The 24,383-nt window shown below is 45.0% G+C and overlaps 1 protein-coding gene across 1 annotated transcript in view; it reads left to right on the top strand.

Moving 5' to 3' along the window:
- LOC144723914 (polycystin-1-like protein 2) overlaps positions 1-24,383 on the top strand; it is a 63,049-nt gene that overhangs the window by 25,011 nt on the left and 13,655 nt on the right. The window contains exons 4-9 of the mRNA XM_078602691.1: positions 2,989-3,068; positions 3,863-4,036; positions 4,370-4,472; positions 14,897-15,157; positions 16,896-17,066; positions 22,407-22,561. Coding sequence (XP_078458817.1) covers positions 2,989-3,068; positions 3,863-4,036; positions 4,370-4,472; positions 14,897-15,157; positions 16,896-17,066; positions 22,407-22,561 — 944 coding nt within the window. The remainder of the gene's footprint in view (positions 1-2,988; positions 3,069-3,862; positions 4,037-4,369; positions 4,473-14,896; positions 15,158-16,895; positions 17,067-22,406; positions 22,562-24,383) is intronic.

The raw sequence follows: 24,383 nt of genomic DNA, 5'->3' as shown, positions 1-24,383 counted from the left end.
ACCCCGCTACGACCCATCGTGTCGACGATAAACTCTCCAACCTACAAACTAGCTCGGTTTCTATCAGATACTCTGCTTCCCTTCACAGGCAAGACCTCTTCGGCAGTACTCAACTCAACCCAATTAGTCTCTATGGTTAAGGACATGGTACTATCTCCTGATGACATCCTCGTCAGTTTTGATGTAGTATCTCTGTTTACCAATGTCCCAGTACCGGACAACCTAACAATAATTGAGGACTTGATACAACATGGATTGAATTCTGATGTACCTGCGCTGGTTAGGCATTGCCTCACCAACACCTATTTTACCTGGAATGGCACCTTCTACAAACAGAATGAGGGTACCCCTATGGGCTCCCCCTTGTCACCAGTGATAGCCAACATGTTCATGGAAAAGCTTGAATCAGACGCCATCCAGACATCCACCCTGCATCCTTCCCTGTGGAAGAGCTATGTGGATGACACTTTCGTCATCTGGCCACATGGCCTCCCAGCATTGAACCACTTCTTGGACCACATCAATTCCAGACACCCATCCATCAGATTCACCATGGAAGTGTAGAAAGATGGTAAACTACCATTCTTGGATATTCTGTTTGAGAGGAGACCTGACGGATCCTTGGGACATTGTCTACAGGAAAGCCACCCACACAGATTCCTACTTGAAACCGGATTCCCACCACCACCCATCTCAAAAGAATTCTCTCATCAAAACGCTATACCACGGAGCTCATAGCATTTCTGACCAACACCACCTGGCCGGTGAATTAAGACATGTACATCGGGCCCTCAGGATGAACGGATACTCTGACCGCACCATCCGCCAAGCTGTTTCTCCCACCATACAGAAACAGCCACATGAAACTCCGACCAAAACTATCACGTTACCATACATAGCAGGCATGACCAAAACGATCTACAAAATTCTAAACAAACATAAGATCCAAGTCCGATTCAGTACAGTGCATAAAATCCGTGATCTGATTCCATCTGTGAAGGATGTCGTTCCTGACTTACAGTATCCTGGAGTCTACAAATTGAGTTGCAGTTGTGGTGATTGCTACATTGGAGAAACGAAACGTCATGTTTCTGATCGTGTCCGCGAGCACAAGTCAGATCTGAAACACGGCAGAACTGATTCTTCGGCCGTTGCCGATCATTGCTACAACTCTGTGGGCTCTCATGAAATTGTCTTTTCCGAGACCAAGGTGCTCTGCAAACCTCCTAGCTACCATCAAAGGTTTGTACACGAAGCCATACAAATATACAAACACAGACATAATTTCAACCGTGATTATGGTTACAAACTGAGTAATCATTGGAAAAATGTGATTAACCATGCAAAAAAGATTTAACTACACTTATTTGGACCATCTTATTTGACAGACAACTATTACAGGTTACTGATAGACAGCCAGTTCTGTTTTACCAGGTTTAGCTTTCTTTCTTTTTTCACACTTTTGTTATGTAGTCCAGGCTTAGTCACAAACCGAACCTCTCCATAATAAAGGCTCAGTCTTTTGTTATGTAGCCTATTACTATCTACATAGCAGAGGCTCGGTCTCATTTGCAGCATTTGTTATGTAGGCTAGGCGTTAGTCACAAACCGCACCTCTCCATAACAAAGGCTCAGTCATTTGTTATGCAGTCTATTCTTAGTCTTAAGCCTCACCTTACCATATTAATAAAAAAAGTGTGCCGTTCCTGGCCCTGCCCCCCTCAACCATTATATATACGGAGTGGTATCTCCTGTAATCCCTCATTTACTTGATCAGCTGTCGGGCTGTGACGGTTCCACCTGAAGACGGAAGCTTGTGTTGCCTCCGAAACGTCGTGATTTTTATTTTTATTTTACATTTATTAATTTTAATTTTTTACCTACGTGACTTTACCGAAAAAACCTAAGAATATGAATCCTTGCAGTCATGAAAGCTTCAAATCTAGAATTTATCATTTCTGGCAATAAAACAGGTGTTAAAATGTGCAAACACCAAATATAAACCTTTTGCAAGGAATCAAGTTCTCATTGACCACACTTACTTGTGATGAACTAGCAAACAAGCATGCTCCGATAATATATGTATTGTCTTTTAAATTGATTGGCCTTCACCAGAGACAGTCTTCTTTAGGGCCTTGTCTCACAAAGACAATGCATATGTAGTGAGTCCAACTGAGTCGCAGACGTTAACTTGGGAGCAACCCTATTTATGTAACACAACAGCGCCAACACAACATAACCTACGCTCGGATCTTGAATGCCCATCTAGCCACGCTACGGCAGAACCAGACACGGTTCACTATCCCGGTCTGGACCACAAGCTGGATCCCGGACCGCGTGGTTAGAGGCTTTTTCTTCCCAACGTGGATGTTAAAACACCAACACTTGAAGAACCCCGATCTCCTCATGGAGCTCTCGTTATATGCCCCTGGGCTGGGGCTGGCTCTGCCCTTAGCCCCGCCCACCATCCAGGCTCTTCGGGCCCCTTCTCGAACGTTCCCGAGAGCTCTCCGGGACCACGTGACCGCCCCTCTGCCCACGTCCATCGGTGGCCCCCCTCCTATCGTCGGGTCACGTGACAATAGATCAGCCAGAGTATCATGCCTCAGCGTAGCCCTGGCTGGCAGACGCTCGCTCTCGCTCCCACACTGGGAGCCAGCACCGCACGCTGCTCGTGGTGCCTTCGCGCTCACCTAGCCCTCGGCAAGGTAAGGTAAAAGTTAAACTGTAAAAAAAACAAGACAAACTTTACCCTACCTTTTACCTTACCACAATACAATCGCTCTACTCTACCTTTTACCCTTTAGCAGGTAAGGTAAAAGGTAAAAAACAACGAGCCTACTTTTATCTTACCCGTTACCCTCATCCCATACAAATTACCCGATTACAGGGTAATTACTGGGGTACAACACATGGAAAAGATGTATAACTATAAATGCTAGGTAGAGCGCTTTATTCATATAGAATACTCTCGAATCGGGCGTTTAGGCTGTCGACGACACCGTCCTCCATAACCTCCTCGTCCCAGTCGTCTTGGTCGATGGCGATCTCATCAACAACCTGATCAAGTTTGTCATTGCCATCGGCCTCAGACGAACGACAGGCAATAAGATCCTGCACTGCTCCGGCCCAGTTAGACGGAACCTTCAGGCAGCCAGCCGTGATCCATGAGCGCAAGCACATGGACTTGATGAAGAGTGTTGTTGACAGCGACTGGCGAACGCACGTGAACTCCCGCCCGGCTCCGCTATTCGCACATTCACAGGGAGTTCGACGTCGCCGGCGCTCCCAAGTAGTCGCAGGCCATCTTGTAGTGGGCAGAGAGCAGCTCTTTGCGGAGAGACCACCACTGCATAACGTCAATGAAGGCGCTGGCGGTCGTGACGCCCATGCTCAGAAAACGATCAACTTCATCGTCGTCATCAATGGAGTTGCCGACGTTGCTGAACAGAATGCTGAACAGCGACCGCTCCTCCATATGGGCAGCAACTGCCGTCGGCTAGATCGTGAGCATGTCCGAGTAGCGATGCTGCAGGACAGAGCGGATTGTGGCCTTCAGTGTAGCCAGCTCGTCTTGGTCTGTCGTTTTCAGCAGCTGTGGATTCAAGTAGGATGCCACAATGGCGGGTTCCTGAACCAGTAGGTGGCGGTACCGCACCAGCTCGGCCTTCATCCCCGTCGCGGTCAAGGACTCATCGATCGCTCGAAGGGCGGCTTCACCGTGATCGCAATGACGGATGAGGTGCTCCATTGTCACCGGCACGAGATCCAATGTTGACTTGTGGTCCGCCGACAACGAGGTCATGACCTGGCGCGGCATTCGCAGGAATGCTGTCACGCCCTCGATGTTTGCCCAATGCAGTTCAGATAAAGCACCGACGCCGATCATATCCTGGAAGCGCGCCATGATAATGTCCAATGGGACACGCTTCTTGATGGCGTCGTCGCCCATGTCAAACATCGAACGCCACCTGGTTGGCGAGGCATGGTGCGTCGGCTCCTTGCTGGCGAGCTTGGCAATCTCAGCCTCGCGGCGGTACGACTGCTGGACGACCTTGCTGCACCTGATATTGACGAGCGCCTTGCGCAGTTCGGCATTTGTTGACTTGATCAGTTTTAAAACTTGGACAACACCGATCTGGATGGAATGATCCGCACATCGAATATGGTGGCAAGCCCACAACTGCTCATATCCGGCGTCCACGTTGACCAGGGCGAACAACGTCTTGACAGCAATGTTCCCATCGGAGCCATTGTCGCTGGTGACATTGAGCAGCTTGGTCGAGATATTGTACCCGAGGCTTTGGAGGTGCTCAAACAGAGCGGCCCCAATGCGCTTGCCGACACCCCTTCTGGACTGCACATCGAGGATTGTCAGCAGCATGGATTTTGACGCACCAGATTTGGTGTCGATCCAGTGCACCGTGACCATTCAAAATCCCTTCAGGTTGCGGTTCGACCACTCGTCGATGGTGAGCGAGATGGCGACGTCCAGGTTGGAGAAGAACGCCCCGATGATGGGCAGCATGATGGCGTAATGCTCGACAATCCTGCGAATGATGGTGCGGGTCGATGGGCCCTCGTATCCCTGCATCAATGTGTTGACCAAGGTCTTGAACTTGTCGCTGCCGGCGGCTCGCACCTTGGACAACAAAATCCACCACCGCGTTCTCAAACTTTACCAGGAGGCGATCCGGGATTGCTGGCCGGCTCAGCATTTGCTGTATTAGGCGGCTCGCCGACGCCGACGTCCCGACCTCGCTGCCTGGGGTGAGCACGTTGTGTTTCTTGAGGTGGGCTTTCCACCCCGATGCGTTCGTGTGGGTGGAAAACCACTTGCGGCAATGCACGCACTGCCGCTTCCCTTGCTGTGCTTGGGGATCACCCTCCATCCAATCGTGCGTGTGCTCCCACGGGAACGCATGCCGCTGCCTCTTTCGATTGCTGGTCGCAGCAACCCCAAAAATGCCGTTGCTGGCATCCTCAACCTTGTCCTCTAGTACCTCGACCTCAAGAACGTGGACCGTCACCATATGGTCCGACATCAATTTAAAATGGAGGCCACAGACTGCGCCACGGAACTTTTAGCGGTAAACAAGGTACTGTATTTACCGGGTAATTATTCGCGCTACCTTTACCCTACTGGGTAATTCTTCTGAGCTACCTTTACCCTACCCTTTACCTTACCCCTTGGCATGTCAAAACCTCTACCCTTTACCTTTACCCTTTTACCCGGTAAAAAAGGTAATTTACCTTACCTTGCCGAGGCCTACGCTCACCCACGCTCACCCAACCACCGCTAGAGTTGGTACTGCAGCCCGCAACCCGGGCTGCCCGCAATGACAACATCACCGGCCGTGACTTCGCAAGTCCAGGCACCATACAGTGACAAGTACAGTCACTAAACATATTATCGTAGCATGTTTGTTTACACGTTCACCACAAGTACATGTGGTTAATGCGAACTTGCAACATCCCTGGTTAGAAAATGTCCTGGAGGATCGGATATAGTAACACTGCTTGTGAGATTCTAGGGCGCCACGGTGGCGAGATGTTAACTACCTTCCCTGGCATACAGGAGGTCCTGGGTTAAATCCCGACACTGGCGCCTGTATATTGGAGTTTACATGTTATCCCCGTGGTCGCGTGGATTTTTCTCCAAGTCCTTCGGGTTTTCCCCCCACATTTCGAATGAACACGCGTTTAGAGTATTTTGGCTGCTACACATTTCCACGTGATAAGCCACTTCATTGAGCAATCATTTGTGGCCAGGTCACTTATAAAAAAGAGCTATGAAGCTCAGTGGGCCTTACTTGATACAATAAACATGTTTTCGTTTTAAGTAACCTCTGATCAATAATAGGTGATGCCACTTTTACAATCCACCCTTCCAATGGCGGAGCCAGGATTTTCAGGTAGAGGGGCAACCCCTCCAGAAATTTTAAATAATCGTTGTAAGTAAGGAGTTGTCCCTTGCTTTTTATTCAACGCATGTGCAGCGATGGCACAGCTATCGATCGAGGGTCGAATTCGAACCGTGATCGGCATCACGCCTTCAGGGAAGTCATGTACTGTATACACAACTGCGCACAATTCTGTGAGTCACTTATAACTGTTTTGCTGTTAATTATTGCCAATTATGGACTCAGACTATTGTCCTATCATCTCATAGAGTCCCTGGCATGTAATAATATGCTACACAGTGGCAGTGAGTGTCGCAAAATGCCGATTTATTACTAACTAGCTTATATACCCGGCGTTGCCTGGGCCAAAAAAATATTTCAAAACTACTCTTAAAAATCTAACAGCAGTGTGTACTGACTGTGGTGGTACCTATGATTACAGCAGTGCATACCGACTGTGGTGGTACCTGCTATCAATACAGTAGTACATGTTGACTCTATAGCAGTATTTATCGACTCTATAGCATAAAGTACTCACCTGACAGTGTGTTGTGGTGAGGCCTAGTCCGGTGCAGAGCCTCCGGCCTCGCCTAGATTGTCTGGCCAGCCGAGGTGGCTCCTTGACAGGCTGGGCTGCTACCCCTGACCCCCCCCCCCCCCAGGCCACGATCTCCCCGGCCGCTCTGCAGTAATATCTACGGCCTATAGTGGTAGCATCTAACGACTGTATATATTAGTAACTGCAAGCATCGGGGTGGGGGGGACATCACACAGTGAAGATTTAAGCTCAGCGTTTAGTGTATTTTTAAAGCATTTTTTACGCGAAATAAAATGTCCCCCTCACTCCCACGGAAGGCATGCCATTTGGCATGGGCCGTCCCCCCCACCAAAGGCGCGTGAGTTGGTATGGTCGTGCATGCGTAATAAATAAATAGATAGCGCTAAAGAATCGCACTAAATCGCTAATTAAACTTATTAAAAGTTGACGGATGTGAAAAAGGAATAGCGCTTGCTCACGGCGGGCTTACGGCGTAGTACCTGTCTATTTTTATTTAATATAAACCCCACCGTTGGAGAGCCAAATCCTTCGCAAACGTGCGAACACACACAAAGCCACAAACCGACAAACAGACAATTTTTTACTTTTATATAAATACAAATAAAAGATAGATACACCCAAATGACCCGATCGAAATAAGGGATTTCGATCATTGGGGGGGCACGTGCCACCCCACCCCCCCACTGGCTCCGCCAGTGCACCCTTTTACATCAAAAATAGATTAATTGCAGTCAAACAAATCGATCAATAAATATTTGTGAGATGGAAAGTCCGATTTTTTTTATTTTCAGTGTTGGAATTCAGACACATTAGGTGCAAACCTAATGAAAAATGTTTGGTTACAGTGACTAGGCTAATACCATCAACTTACGACATTTGTAATCCCAGTTTAAACCTGGACTGGTGCCTGGATTCGGATCGAGGATCTGAGTGATGACAACTTAGTGATCTCATCTTGATCTCAGCCATATCGTCACGTCCGAAGAACTTTTGACAAAAAGAATACGTTGAATTAAAATTGCATTGCGAGATATGTATCACAGTTCACCGTTTATAAAGGGCATTATTGACAGATGTAATTTGTTTTTCAGGTGACACGTCCTCCAGCAGATTTGTTGGTAAACAACACGCACGCAATGCTAGCATCTGGTGGCAAAATCCAGCTCATGGTGCAACATAGCAATCCAATTGTCTCTACATTCATCAGCATTACAACAGCAGCCTTGCAAGACATTGCCAGTGAATATGATGTGACGCAGGTACTTTCATTAAACAAATGTGTTAATTTAATGTTCAATTTTAGCAATGCGTTTCTGTATTGATCAAGAATGTTCGTTCGTTTCTCATTCCGCTTGTCCTGGCGAGGGTCGCGGCGAGAGCATATTGAGTAGGGCGTTCCAGACCTCCCTTTCCCTGGCGACAGACTCGAGCTCTTCCTGGGGAATCCCCAAGCGTTCCCAGGCAGGCTGAGCGATATAGTCCTGCCAGCGTGTCCTGGGCCGGCCACGGGGTCTTCGACGTGCTGCCCGATAGAGTTCCAGGGGGAGTCTATCAGGGGGCATCCTTACCAGGTGCCCGAAACACCTCAACTGGCTACTCTCGATCTGGAGAAGCAGCGGGTCGACTGTGAGGCTCTCCCCAATTGCCGAGCTCCTCACCCGATCACGGATAGTAAGCCCGGCAACCCTGCGGAGAAACCTTATTTCGGCCCCTCGTACCCGCGATCTCATCCTTTCGGTCATTACCCAAAGCTCATTACCATAGGTGAGGGTGGGAATGTAAATCGATCTGTAAACCGCGAGCTTTGTTCGAGAACTCAGCTCCTGCTTAACTACCACGGAACGATACAGTGCCCGCAAATGTGAAATTATTATATTGCAGTTGCCATTGGCGTGTGTTTAATCCTTCGTTGGAACTGCCGTTTGTGTTTTGTAGCTCACAGCAGCGCTCGTAATGGCAATGGGCAGTACAAACATGTCCCTCAATAGCGCAAACGCGATCTTGCAATACACTCGTGGTCTGAGCCAGATGGCAGAGTATTTTACAAATGATGATCAGGTATGCACCGCCGTGATGCACCACATATTTGCAACAACACTCAAATGCGAATAACCAATATTCTTGCTACATTTTATTGAATAATATGTATTTATCAGTTATACACAAACTGTACGAAAACATACCATAAATTTTAAGTTATTCAAAATCCCATTTTCCATCATTATATTACGGTTAAATGAGTACATAATTATCGTTTAAAACTCAAGAAGATATGTTGGGAGTTTGCAACGAGCAAATATTAGCCCCCATAGTATACGTGTATTTTTTAAAATTGTCATTGTTTGCTTCACGTGTTTCAGAATGTTTTGCTGGGAAGTGTTACCAAAGCACTGGAGAGCATGGATAGTCTGACAACTGGGAAAAGATCCGTAATGAAAGTAACCAAAGGTAATGTAAACAATAATAATGTACTGCCGTATCATACTTGTATACACAGATATTAAACGATCAAAGCAAAGTGTAGCAAAAATGTGTACAATGACTACTTATCCAGTTAAAATATTACCATATTTCACTATTTGCGTGGACTTTTTTACGACTTAAATGTACCGTAACTGTCGACACAGAGGCAGATACCCTTTGATGAATACGATTCGAAAAATATTCATGTGAATGCTTTCTTTTCATTTCACGAGGCTTATCTTTCCATTGGCAGATGCTTTCTCCGTGTGCACAGCGGTAATCGAGAAAATGCTTGCAGAGCAAAGTAGCTTGGACAGAAATAGGACAAAGAGGTCCTCAGCTTACACTCAGGCGGTACGTATTGTTCATGAAGTCTGGATATCCATTGAAGTTATTTTTTACACGTTTGCTTTTTGGAATCGTATCCAGATCATATGCTATTTGTTAAGGGGTAATGTTGACCTGTTCTGCAAGCTATTGGTATTAAAAGCCTCGAGCAGCTGCTGTGCAGTCTCATTATCATGAGGAGCTTTGTGGGATTTGCCTTGGCTTGCAAACTGAACCCGCTTCGTCACTGCACAGCTGCGCTATGTTGACTGAAAAAAAACTCTACTCGTGCCGGTCAATCAAACAAGTGACCAGTAATTAAGTGAACAACTTTAAAAGCTATCTTGCCATTCATGGAATGCATTGTGATATTCTTTGTGATATTTACCTACTATCAGCAGGTTTTGACCATTTACTTTACCAAATTTTGCCACCCTATTCTGTGATAGTTGCCCCATATAAAAGTATCTCTCAACATATAAAATATATGTAGTTTTACCCATACTATCAGCCCCATGGCCTTCTGAGAGTGCACAATGTCAGCAGCATTGATTAAGTACAAGCAAACTTGAGACCCATTTTGACATAGCATCCCTTCAGTAATCAGGCTTGCTTGAATCAATACTGGTAAACTACCAGATGTAGTCATCGGCAAGGACTATCTTCTTAAGATTTGGGTTTTAGTACTGTAAAATGTACTGCATTTATTAGATTGCTATGTTAGTGTAGTTTTCCTTTTAACCTCGTGCATTTTCAGCTTAGTGTCTGGCATTATTTTGGGCAAAGAATAGCCCTGTGTTTAGCAGATACAACTTTGTACTGGAATGCATTGGCAAACACGCAAAATGTCATGTATATATTGAACATATTCTTTTCTTGCTGGGCATCTCTGAAACTACTGGGCTTGTTAAAAAGAGCTTCATAGCTCATCAGATTTCTCCACGATGAATTGAGATTTGGATTCTGATCCTTGCGATACAATTGTACTATTATATTCCAATGTCACCGTGCAAGTTTGAAAATGTTATGATTCAGCAAATAAAAAAAGTGAATGACTAATTTATTATTAATATAACACATCTTATCCTTATGAATAGCTGATTTTTTTAATAAACAATAGACGTGTAAGTTTGCCGTTCTAGAAAGATAAAAAAAAACATTTAGTTTATAGGTTTTCCTCGCTTTATGCGGTTTCGGTTTGTGTGATTTCGTGAATATGCGGCTAATCTATTTCTACCTAAAATTTGCGATGTGGTTTGAATTCACTGAAATACGGCTATGTGGTCGGACGTGGGACATTGCTTGTGTACTGCATGCACTACTCGGCAGGCGGCTGTCTCGTGCGGTTTCGCTTTGTGCGCCTTTTTTGGAATACATCTACGACTGCCGTACAAAGCGAGGGGAAACAGCGTATAAAGTCATGAAATATATAACCATTTATTTGATATTTAGGCATAATGGTATAAGTATTCTTCTTGCCACACAAAATAGATTGACCCTTGCTGTAATCTGCACCGCATATGTATGTTAAATATTAATTGTTTTTCTCAGTCTACATTCTTTGACAGTGTTTACCAAACAATGCTTTTGCTGGGAACGCTGCAAAACAAGAAGTCCGAACCTGGTGAAAAAGCAGTGGGTCTCAGCTCAAGGTCTGTGTCCACAACAACCCAGAAGGTCACTGGCCATAAATTATTCAACTCATCTTGGGAGACACAAGATGGGAGCAGCGCTTCTCTCTTTCCACTAAATGATACCAAACAGTCTACAACACCTACCATGAAAATTAATGTGCAGGTAAACATTCAAATTATGTGCTTTATTTTAATACTTTAGACATTACTTTCATAAATTACAAGGCTCAATATTTATAACGCGTACATTTTTGGAATTATACATATGTGGCCAAAATATGTTTTCGTGAACATTGAAATGGCCAGTTCCAATCGTCCCTGGTGCATTTCCAAGTGCTTCCCATTTGGCTAGAAAAGTCAGAATTACATTTTGCAATTGGTTGTCCTTTAAGTGTGTGATTTGGAAATATATATTTGTCAGCCTGCCTAGAACAGTGCGCATATTGAGTATATATTTGATCTGTGGTTAGCAGACTACTTTGCGATCTATGTCATCTGGAGCTGATTGCGGGCCATGCACACCCAGGGGCCTGTAGGTATCCAAACGTGGCTTGAGACAGAGTTATTTTCATGATGGAATAATTAAAATTTCCATCTTCTTATTTAATACGGATTAATAACAGCAATTAAAGATGCATTTTTAGTAGATCACGACGTTTCGATCGTAACACAAGCAATCGTCATCAGTTGGGACAACCACAGAAGTGTTTTCTTGCTGTGGTTGTCCCACCTGGTGACGATTGCTTGTGTTGTGATCGAAACGTCGTGATCTATTATTTTTCTACCTACGTGACTTTACCGAAAGAACCAAAGAGTATGGATTCATGCAGTCACGAAAGCTTTAAATCAAGAATGTACTTTTAGATTTGTTGTCCACTTAATTGTCTGTTCAGAAGCAGAGTGGATCTCGTCCATTCCTCCTTTGAAGGAGTTAAGACAGCAGCGGAGTATTTACAATGCGGTCGATGGTTTGGGATTCGTGGCCGCACTCGTCGAATCTTTGATGCACCATTTGTGCATTGGGAGGCCTCTTCGGTCATACCCTGTCCCGATTCGGTCGATGGTCGACCATTGGCGGCGTGGAAGGTTGAAACGGGAGGTTCGACAGTAGGGTCCTGTATGAGATCTTTATTTTTGACATTGGCCGCAGTCCAGGCTTGTTTTCATCTCTCGCCTTCATTTGTAATTGTGGTGTGTAGTATACTTACTGATGATAATTAACTGAAAAGAAACAGCTGGCTATTTATTTAAATACATTTGAAATAAATGTTGACCAAATCACTGTTACAATTATACACTGTATGATAAACTTATTTGTTGTATCTTTTCAAGATATCTGCTTTCAAGGAAAATCCATTTGCATGGAATAAAGATTCTCCTGTGAACAGTTCAGTCGTCAGCCTGCAAGTGAGCGGGGAAAATAAAAATGTGAACACGTTCACTTTGATGACGGTTAGAAATCATAACATTTCAGGATCTGAAATAAACTTTTTTGTAGAAACAAATAATGTTTCAGCCTGTAAATCGTTTATTGTTAAGGACGGTGGCTTTGCAATAATAGTGGACATTTCAAATTATCGTGATGTCAATGGCAGACTGGACTTATATTTACGTTACAATCAAGCCCCAGCGGTTGACCTTACAGAATTTGATTTTCACTTTGTCATGGAGTCGAGAGAAGCGGCAAGGAACAAACAACGACGTGAAGGTGATTCTGTGATTCAGACAGAGACATCATTTTTCATCCCTAGCAATGAAACCGATGCTGGGATTTATTATATTTTACTCAAGAATACTGGTAAGGCGTGCCTAACACATTTAATGCATGTTTTATTGAGCAAATGTGCTGTATATATATTAAAAACCTGCTCCAGGCTGGATGACGAGAGCACTTGGGGATCACTGCTGAAATCCTGCATATGAATCTCATGCTACCTTTCCACCTTGATTTGGCATAGGTGCTTGGGGTGGTTAATTTTGGACCCAAGAGCAACCCCCCACAAGCCACGAGGCTCCGTGGGTTCAGCCACGCCCTTTATTCCCTCACCCCACCCTTACCCCCTCCCTCACAACAATCCCTACAAGCAATTGATTGTGATCTTCATACCACTTTTTTAAAGTGTTAATATTAGCTTGGGTTAGGCTAAGCTATCCCAAACTCTTTCGTTGTTGTAACCTTTCTGCTGTGTATTTTAAACGAACACATGGCTCTGAGCATGCACTCTGAGAGGGATGCCAATGAAGGGTGCATCTGTTTTCGTGTCGAGCCCGTGACAACTAGTTTGGAGCGGCAGTCCAAGTAAAAGGAATTGGCACCTCTGATCGGGTGGGAGGCATTTATTTGTACACATGGTACTGGTATTGTATTGGGCTGAACTCTTATCACAGTGTACAGCACGGTTTTGATAGACCTGTTCTGACTGAGACGTCCGGGTTTGGTATGTCAAAAAGGTGGCTAACCTGGTCACAAATGATAGTACAACATACAATTATACTTTATTTATATAAGTCAAGCCCAGCTCTGAGAGATTATCTGTCAGATAGACACACATGTCACTCGTGTACAGCTTGAGATAATTGCAGTGGATAGATAGGATATGCTCTTGAAGAATGTTGATTTAAAAATTGTGTTTTTCTTCAGTTTTTTTCCATTTTAAAATGTTATTTTTCTATGAGGTTTCACAATGAGAAAACACCCGAATCTTTACCTAGATGCTAGCAAGACATATGTTAACTTATGCTTAATATTCTTTATGCTCTTTGGCAGGAAATGAAACTGCAGGCAATGCCACAAATGTGAAAGTCAGAATATGGACAACTGCCTGCAAAGTGTGGGATGATGTTAATGGCCAGTGGAATTATGACTTGGCACAAGTACGTGTTAATGAATTAAACAGTGACACATTAGAGCCCTTTGCCACTCCACTGCTGGATGCATGTTGAACTTCTTTCCCACCGTACGTAGCCAATCATGGTAATCGGAGGTGCCGGAGGACAACAACCTAAGGCCTTCGCACATGCTGTGATGGTCATGGGAGTTGATTTGACCGTACCTCATCACACTGGCCAGTGGTTGAAGTATGGTGGAATAGAATGGACAGTGTGGGTGGGGAAAGGGGCAGGAACATTTCCAATATTATCTGTCACTGTGGCCAGGAATAAAAATAAGGTCGCTGGTTTCATAGCCAATGCACCAGGGTGGAGTGGGTGGTTAGTGCACTGGGCTATGAGTCCAACAATCTGCATTCGATTCCCTGTCACAATGAACACAAGCGAGGAGCGATGTGTCAATCAATCACGAGCATGACTTGAGGTCTTCATCCAGCAGTGGCCTGAGAAGCGCTGAAAAATGTCCGAAAAAAATTACACCTTACAAAGAATATACTGTTTGTTTAAAAACAAATAAAGTTGCACATGTTCTGTTGGAAGTTTTATAGAGGGGAATTCCTCTTTCAAAGAGCTTCAAAGGCAAACTAATGAGCTGAAATAAAAAAATGACATAACCAAAAAATTCCCACTTTATCTAAAAGTGTCAAACTATTGTAAATACATTTTGACAGGCGCTTTGTGTCATTTATACTGCACATGGTAATTAACTTGGTAATCAATATTAAAGCCATATTAAATAAATAAAAATGCCAAAACGGGTACTTATTAATGTTTTTGAATAATGGAAAAGGTGCATTCTAGCGCCACCGTAAATGAAACAGTCTGTGAGATACAAAGTACCACCAAAACGAACGGACTGCATTCACCACAAGGTTAAAAGAGTATCGTTGAATCAAATCACAACCAAGAATTGTAATAAGTCATCACATTGCGAGTGTAACAAATCACGAGATGCCGACTTATTTTATCTGTTTCCAGTACTTAAAACAAAAATCTACACGTAATCCTTTTCGTGTCATCAGCTAGATGAATGTATTGAATTAATGACTCATTCACATTGAAGCAATAATTTTTGTTGTAAATTAATTTGTAATGGCTTCACCTTGATATTCCTTACACAGGTGCACCCGAACTCCACAATGGATAGCACCGTTTGTGTGGTTGGTGGAGGTCACAAGGCCACCACAACGAACGCCGGTCGCGAGCGAGTCTTCGTGGCGGCAGAAGTGTTGGCCCCAAACACCATCGACTTCTCGACGGTGTTCACGAAGTTTGACCTGGTGTCAAACGGCGCCGTGTTTGCCGCTGTCATTGTGATCATCCTGCTCTATGTCATCATGCTGCTGTGGGCACGGAAGGCAGACATCAAGGACAACAAAAAGGTAACTGGCATGGTATCATTGTAACCTTATTTTATTTGTTTAGTATGCGTAGTGGCCTTTTATGACGACGTAGAGGGTTGACTTGAGGCAACAGGGATTTATTACAGATAACTTCAAATACAGCAGAGTAGTACGACCCTGACACTCGAAGAGGTAACGGCTTCTTTACCCGTTCTATTGAGGGAAGTATCCCCCAAGTTAGCACCCCACGTTAACTCCCTACGTCCCTCTATTCTAGACCTTCACAAGGAGGCTAACTGACCTGGCCCAGCTTTGGCACAGGTCTCGACCACCAGCCACACGAGTTCGGCCTTTAGAAGGAAATCGGCCCTCGCGGCTCTGGGGTAGCACCACTGGCTTGCTCTGCCCGGCCTTCAAAAGGGCAGCAGGTCAGAGGAGTCTCAGGGTCTATCTAGCTGGACTTTAGTCTTCACTGGTTCTTCGTCTTGACTTGGGTCGAACTCTTTGTTCTCCGGGTCCCACCTTTTATACGATTTCCCATCTGAGGGGCGGGTTTCTGTGGGATCACACAGACCCTCCAGCCCCCTCCCCTCAGGAGGCCTTGGGCGTACATCACACAACTGCCCAGATCAGGTTTGTACCGCTTCCCACAGAGAGGCGGGGCTCTGTGGAATTACACGCACCCCACAGCGCCCTCCCCTCTGGAAGCCTGGTCAGAGATGACACAATCACTCGCACCGTTAAGTATTGTAAGTCGACCGGTTTAGTGTGTGCGTGCTTCAACATCACCACATATGCATACACTAAAATAAACTACTTTTAGCTTCCATCATAGAGGTTTTCTTGGTTAAATCACGTAAATATAAAGGTAAGGTCCACTGAGCTATACAGAGACTCCTCTCGAGTTAGGTTCCAGAGGTCTGTTTGAAAGTCAATTTGTTCGTAAGTCCAACTTTACTCCTGTTGATTCCAAACATGTTGTATGGCATGTACACTAAACACGGGAAATGGCTTTAAAATTTGTATAATCTGTAGATGCCACTGGTTCTTCATGTTCTGCAGATGCAGATGCCACTGGTTCTTCAATTTTCTGGAGATGTATATGCCACTGGTTTTTCATGTTCTGCATATGTAGATGCCACTGGTTATTTATGTTCTGCAGATGGAGATGTTAATTCCCTTTGGTGCTCGTGTTTCCTCTCTACTCTTTTGAAAAACTGAAGAAGAAATGTCTGCACAGTTGCTCTCTTCTTCTATTCATACATCAATTTGTAATAGGCAATAGCATCATGAACAGCTGCTGACACCTTCGTAATCCTTTCAGTGTTTGGATCCATACCCAGCATTGCCAGCAGAAATGCTGCGAATGCTGGGTAATGATACCAAACTTACGATTCTCGGTCTGAACATGCATCTGGACATACGGACAGTTCGTAAGTCGAATGTTCGTAAGTAGAGGAGTACCTGTATAGCACTTTTTTACAAGCGACCTGGTCAAAAATTATAGCTCAACGAAGTGGCTTATCACATGAAAATTTATAACAGCCAAATACTCTAAACGCATGCTTCTAAATGTGGAAGAAAAAACTGGAGGATCCGGAGAAAAATCCAAGCGACCATGTGGAGAGAGACATGCAAACTCTAAATATACAGGCATTAGGGTTGGGTTCGAACCCACGATCCCATTGACACGTATAATAGTTACAGTATAAGACATTTAATTTATTGCTTCTGTTTTTGCATCTTTATTGCGTAATGTGATATATTAATTTCGCAGAACAGGATGTTCTTTCTGTTCGACGTGGACGATGAGAACCAGTGCTTGCTCGTGCTACGAGTGGCCACAGCGAAACGACAGGATGCGGGCACGCGCTGTGGGGTCTGCTTCACCCTCTACTTTAAAGAGTTCGACACAGGGATACGAGAGCTCGCTCACCCAGAGATAAAGGTAAGGTCTGACACTGTGTTTGGATCACTGCACGGCCGTAATTATAATATATACTAGCTTTACTACCCGGCTTCGCCCGGGACTTGGATTCTCGACGCCCGGCCGTCTTTGTCTCCCCAGTGGCTATGTTCACACCACGGTTACTCGTTTGAGGCTGAGTCGACCTAGGGGAGGCCCAGGACCGGTTCAAATGATCGTCACAGGTGGTGGTAGTAAGTGGGAATCGAACTCGGGTCGCCGAGTTCATAGCGCAGCGCACTAACCACTACACTACCGCTCGCCCCACACACGCGCCCCCCGTCCATAGGTACACATACACGCGCTTGCTACAGACACACATCTTTAACGGTGCGTACGGCAGTAAACGACAGGAATAATAAAGCAATGCTGCGCGAAGAACGTCTTAGACCTGCAAAACATTTGTATGGCACTTTACTCACGGAGGGTTGGGGGGGGGTGCGTGATGAGCAGGCACACTGCGTTACGCTTCCGCACGCGCGGATCACATGACAGATGTGACGTCACAGCTCACTTGCCGTGAAAAATATATGCATTATTGCGCCCCCCCCCCCCCAAAAGAATACCAAAGTAATGTTTTTATAAGTTTTGCATGGTGTACATTCTGGAAAGTACCCACATGGCAAATTTCACGTTTTTTGCATGTCGGGAAGTACGCTAAACATTTTCAACAGACACGGCTCTTTACGTGTTGTCTGAGTTGGAGGCTTTGTATTTTGTGGTTTGCATGTGGACGCGTTCGTAAAAACAAAGTTTTTCACTATAAATTCTTTATATGCGTGGCAGCGAACTTAATATAAAGGATTTAAAAATATATTCGCCTGTGAAGGACGCGGGGATCGATCCCGCGACCTTTGGCATGGGAAGCGAGGGCGCTACCAACTGCGCTACTCCGCCACGGCCTCGATGAACGGGCCAATCGCAGCGCTAGGAAAACCAAACGGACCAATCGTGTCTCGCAAATCCCTCACATTTCGTCCAATGAAACTGCGTATGGTCCGGCGACACACAGACACACACACAGACAGACAGACAGATTTGCGATTTTATATATATAGATTGGGACACATCCTCCACCAATATTCAAATATGCTCAAAATGTCCCCCCCCCAAAATATTACTATCAACAATGTATATAAAAATGTTTGCTATGCTATGTAAATAAAAACAAAAATTTCCTAAACCTTGGCCACAATATCTGGACTTGTCTTCATATAACAATGCATAGATTTCTGTTCATATTATTGTGGTTGTACATTATTAATCCCTAATCTCTGCCATTACATACAATGAAACAAGAAAAGGTAAAACAGAAAAAACAGAGCAATGTAATACAATACACTATTATACATTATTGTAAAAAAAAAGTCCATCCCATGTGTTAGTGATTTTTAAAATATTTTAGGCAGGAAATTCGTTTTCAAATTTAGATGTTTTTTTCTGGGGGGGGACCGCTAGACCCCCTGGAAGATTTGCCCCCCCCCCCCAATGTTGACTCCATGGCTACGGTCTTGGATCACTGAGTGGCCAGTGTAGAAAAAAGCTGAAAATTGTCCTGTGTTGGCCTGCATAGTCCCGGTTAGGGTAAGGCTGTCCTGGTGAGTAATTTTCAAACATTGGGATGTTGTACTGGTTGAGAATTTTCTGGCCTCATGCTTGACAAATTATAGGGGAAAAAAGTGGGGCCTACAAGCTGTAGGCTGGGCCACCAACAGAAAGGTTGCGGCCATTCGCTGTGAGAGGGGGGTGGTGCTAGTGGTTCAGTGGGCGTGGCTGTAAGTGGGCATGGCAAGAGGGAGGGGACTGCCAGCTCGTTTCTCCCTGTTTGGGAGTTTGTAGCCAACCATGGGCTCAAATGACCTTCAAGCCTAAAATTGCTAGAGCACAATAAACATGTTCGATGTTCATATTCTACATTATCCATCAGATATAAAGATTACATATAAAAGTGGGCTGATATCTGTTGATGTTGTTAACATTCTAGATTGATTGCGACTTAATAATGAAGTATACCTTTTCAAGTTGTAAATGTGGTGCCGGATGATAACGCTGTCGTGGATGTTAGCAATGCCATGGAGGGAAGGCCAATTCCAATTGGCTATGCCGCTCATAGTGCTTGGAGCCACAACAGCAGCCAAATAGGGGCGCTGGATGGGTGTAAGGGGCTGGTAACCCCTCCACCTTCAATTTAACTACCACTAAACGACGTGGAAAAAAATCTAACTAAGCTTGTGCCGGAGGCCCCCGGGGGGACAGGAATCTATGCGTCTCCAGTCCAGGAATCTATAACGTCTCCAGGCCAAACCCCATTTGGTGGAGTAAGGAGATTGAATACTTAAGATCGGGTTTCTCCAGAAACGGCAAAAAAGCACTTCGAGTGGCCATTTGTAATGTTAGAATGCTCACTGTTGAGGGGAGGCTGCCATTTCTCTGTTGGGAGCTGGACCGATACCGCCTGGATCTGTGCGGTATTCAGGAGGTCTAGTGGACTGGCTCTAGCTCCAGTCACCATGAGGGGTCGACAGTCGTCTGCTCGGGGCAGGAGACTACCAAACAACAGGGAGTGGCTTTTCTTCTGAAGAAAACAATGAAGGGGGCGTGATAACGTGGCGGTGAGGTGTGGCAAGCTGTAAGCCCCAGGCTACTGTGGGCTCGCCTTCCCAGCTACCAGAGGCGAGGTGTGGTGGTGGTTGCTTATGCCTCCACCGAAGATGAATATCAGTGGAGGGATGCAGGTAAGGCCGATGAGTCAGATGCCTTTTATAACCTACTTTCACAGGTGCTAGCTAAAGTGGCTCCTCGGGATAGAGTCATCCTATTGGATGACTTTAATGCCCAAGTGGGTCATGATGCTGGCACCTGGGCTAGATTGGTTACAAAGCATGGGCCAAATCAGCGCAATAACAACGGTAGGAGGCTGCTAGACTTCTGTGCAGCCCATGGGCTTGTAATTGTCAACACGCCGTTCCAGCATCGGCGCATCCTCCAACATCATAGATGCACGCTGGGTCCAAGCAAGAACATTTAATAGACTATATAGTGACAGAACAGTGGATGCGGGCCCAGGTGTTTGACACGATGACCTACAGTGGAGCTGATCTGCCCACTGGCCATCGGATTGTCATCTGTAAGATGTGCCTGCCATTCTTACACTCCAGTGGTGGGTGTCCATCTAGGATCCCATTCAAACCCACAGTGGCGTGGTCTTAGCTAGCTGGTGAAAGTTGGATGTCAGAATTTCATCATTGCTTGCAGCTGGGTTTGACATCGTCCCACCCTCCTCCTGACGCCGAGGGGAAATGGGTGAGGTTTAGAACTGTGGCTCATGCAGCTGCAATGGCTACTTTGGGTACACGGTCCAAACCTTCCCAGAGACCCTGGCTGATGGAGGAGGTGTTCCGGGTGGTTGAGAAAAAGCGACAGGTAAACTCCCACCATCTATAACATTCCACGTCGGAGAATAAGGAGGCCTTCGCTCGGAGGTTCGGAGAGCCGTGCGGCGCTGCAAGGAAGAGTGGTGGTCGCGGGTTACTGAGGAAATGGAGTCTGCCTCAGAAGCCCGTGATCACAAAGCACTCTTTAACTCCATCAAATAAGTTACTTGCAGTGCCACACCTATCACCATCTCCGACCCCCAGGAAGAGGTTTGCAGATTTGCTGAGCATTTCTTTGAAGTCTTGGGGGAAGGGAAATCTCTCAGCCTGGAAAACATCATGGGGCAAAGTGGGGATGACCCTGCTGAGGTTGTAGTGCATCAAATATTGGAAGAAGTAGTCACCCCCATCAGTGGCTGGCTGAAGTGCCATCTGTTGAAGAAGTACAGAAGGTGATCCAAAGTCTGAGAACAGGAAAAGCACCAGGGCAAAGATTATCTCCCAAGCAAAATGCTGAGGGGTGTGCAGACTGCCTTAAATTATTACATCATAATAACAGTCTGGACCACTGGACGGGTTGGAAGGATGCTCTGGTGGTCACTGTCTTTAAGAAGGGGGATCACATAGACTGTAACAACTACAGGGGCATCTCCCTCGGTGTGCCCGGAAAGGTCCTGGCAATAATTATTTAACATCGCCTTGCCAGGCATGCTGAAAGGCTTGCAGAGCCCCAGTTTGGTTTCAGGTCAGGACTGTCCTGCACAGATGCCATATTTTCTGTCCGTTTGCTACAGCAGAGGTGTAGGGAATTCCAACAGGACCTACATCGCTGCTTTATTAACCTGGTCAATGTCATAATTGTTTTTTTACCCTTCTATCTGGCAACAAAACTGACACCTTTTTACAAGGAGTCATGTTTGCATAGACCGCAATACCTGCAGTCATAATACAAACAAAAGACATAACTCTGATAATGTGCACTGTCCTTGAAGTTGATTGGTCCACACCCGAGACAGCTTTCCTTCAACTTCAAGGACAGTGCACATTATCAGAGTTATGTCTTTTGTTTGTATTATGACTGCAGGTATTGCGGTCTATGCAAACATGACTCCTTGTAAAAAGGTGTCAGTTTTGTTGCCAGATAGAAGGGTAAAAAACCAATTATCATATTTTTACTGGCAAATGAGGTTCCCATAGTGTAGATGTCTGGTCAATGTCTATGATACTTTCAATAGGCCTGTGCTCTGGGTTGTTCTTTGTGCTTTTGGAGTCACTGACTCTCTGCTCACAATCATTATGGACCTTTATGTTGGTGGGCAGGCCCTGATAAAGCTTTTCCCTGTTCACCTTGGGGTGCGACAGGGATGTCCTCTGGCTCCCACATTATTTAACATCGTCTTTGACCACGTAGTTCGAGAAGTCTTCCATGGCTGTGCTGGAGCAATCTTCATCGGGTACAGATACAATGGGAGGTTGATCAATGCCTGGATGGGGTCAATGGATGGCTCCCTATTGATCTGGTGATTGCTGCTCAATGGAGCATGCCACTAAGAGGTGGGGCCACACCATCAGCCCCACCAAAACCAAGGACCTGCCTAGGTATTTTGTGCCATCAAACACTCCAATACTCTGACTGTCGCTTGATGATGCTGGTTGTAATTGCCGGCGAAACGTTTTACTCGAATTATAATTGTTGTGGGTTTACTCTCCAACACACCAGTGTGCTGAACTAGTAATGAGTTGGCATGTTTTGTTTAGGTGACAAACCTTACTAATTGGCTGTGGCGGGGTTAACGACGCATTTATATTTATGCGATGTAACCCAAAGACCTTTATTATGGACGCATGTATTCAAACACTTTTTTTGACAGAATATGATAAAACCACCCCTCAGGGGAAATCTTACATTTTCATTAACATTTACAATTATGTACCATCTTGTTAACAGGAGTTTAAAAGAGACAGCATATACAACTTCCTCTTCTCTGTGCCAAAAAACTATGGGTACCCACTGGATGTTAAACTGTGGCTCAAAGATGCAGATTCCTTTGACTGTTTGTTTGTCAGTGAAATCTCGGTACTGGACCTAGAAAAGCAGCAAGTGTAAGTATAGTGCAACACCACAAATTGTATAATTACACTAACTGAAAGACACCATGCGGTAATCAAATTCACTTAATTAACAAAAATTATGCATCAACGTGTTACCTGTTATTATGTTTTCACACGAGGCATGATCAAAATATTGTGATTAATTTGCAGACTCCAACCATACTTTTATCTTTAGCCCTTCATACATGAGCGCAAGTTAAACATCCGTATGGGACAAAGTGTTTCCGCCTCGCATGCGCGGGTTTTCTCCAGATGCTCCGGTTTCCTCCCAAATGTAAACACTCATTAATGTGCTGATAACACCTTAGTATATCGAGAACCGCAGAACTCGGGTAATTGTCGGCATTGGATCATAGCGTGGCTGCTGTCTTCCCGTTCGTCTGTGATTTTGCCTCGCACCTCTGAGTCATTCTCTATTTTTAAAGATTGCGCGTTACAAGTTTAAATTATTATTTCTAGATTTGAAGTTATCGTGACTGCAAGGATCCATACTCTTTGGTTATTTTGGTAAAGTCACGTAGGTGAAAAAATAAAATTTCAACTAAAAAAACATTATTAAACGTGTTACCTCTCAAAACGTGGCATAAATCTACTTTGCGATTGTATTGGCAATGTTACAGGTAGGAACAACAGGTTCCACACTGCCCACCAGGGATTATTTGTCTGTCGTGCATACCACGGCCCCGGCCCCCACCAGAGCACTCCCATTGGCTCGGGGGCGCCGAATACAATTATTTAATTAATCGAGCTCGCGGGGTTTCGCCGACCAATGGGAGCGGTGGGTTGGGGTTGGTAGAGGAGGGGGGGGGGGGTTAGTGGTGGGGGGGGGGGGCACCGCCGCGACTCGGGCCAATGAGGAGACAGGCAATGTTTCATTCACAAAATGGAACTGGGGGAGGGTGGCTCCATTCATAAAATGGAAGCCTTGAAAAGAAAAAATTAACCCGTAAAAACAAAGTTTTTCACTATAAATCCTTTATATGCGTGGCGGCTAGAGTCCTCTCGTGCTCTGGCTTGAGATGGCTGTTACCTATGGGTCAGATGATTGCCTGCCACCATTAAGCAATTGGTAATTAAATATAATTTATTTTTTCCTAAAAAGTGTAAAATTTATGAAAAAATTTTTCACGAAAATAAATTGTCACGCACAACGAGTCTGTGTGCAAAATGTCAGCTCGATTTGATCACGGGAAGTGGGTTAAAAAACGACCGAAAGATTTGCACGGTCGTAAGCGCGCAAGCAAGTGAACTTAATATAAAGGATTTAAAAAGGCGGATCTTTTTTCCTCGTGTTTCTTTCAACATTCCCAGCCTTAAGGTGATTCAGTTTGTCCAAAAAAGCAAATTTATTCCTTGTAAAAGATAAAACAAATCAATACATTTTTAGGTTAACATGAAGCATATAAATTAACCCCCCCCCCACCCCAATAAAAAAAATACTTTACGGAGTATTATATGACAATGCATATTACAGGTCAGAACAACAGGTTCCACACTGCCCACCAGGGATTATTTGTCTGTCGTACATATTTGTCTGTTGTGCACGAATGCGCTGTCCAACCAAGTTCCTACCTGCCCACTCCGAAGGAACGTGTTTTCCATGCTTTTACAGCCCTGTTGCCTAGCAATGCTGCCACAAGGCTGCATGAGCGTAAAGATGTATTGTTCACTTCCTGGTTTTGCAAGCATAATTAAAATACATTGCAGCTGCACTCACTGTAATAAAGTACAGCCGTATAACTTCAGCTCCTGTAGAAAAGGCATATTCCTGTTATGTACTTGTGCAAAATAGAATCACAACTTAGTTACAAAA

This window comes from Lampetra planeri, chromosome 19 (genome assembly GCF_965212315.1).
Source record: "Lampetra planeri chromosome 19, kcLamPlan1.2.h2, whole genome shotgun sequence".
Taxonomy (NCBI): domain Eukaryota; kingdom Metazoa; phylum Chordata; class Hyperoartia; order Petromyzontiformes; family Petromyzontidae; genus Lampetra; species Lampetra planeri.
Note: the sequence above shows the minus strand (reverse complement) of the source record. Positions and strands in the feature narration are given on the sequence as shown.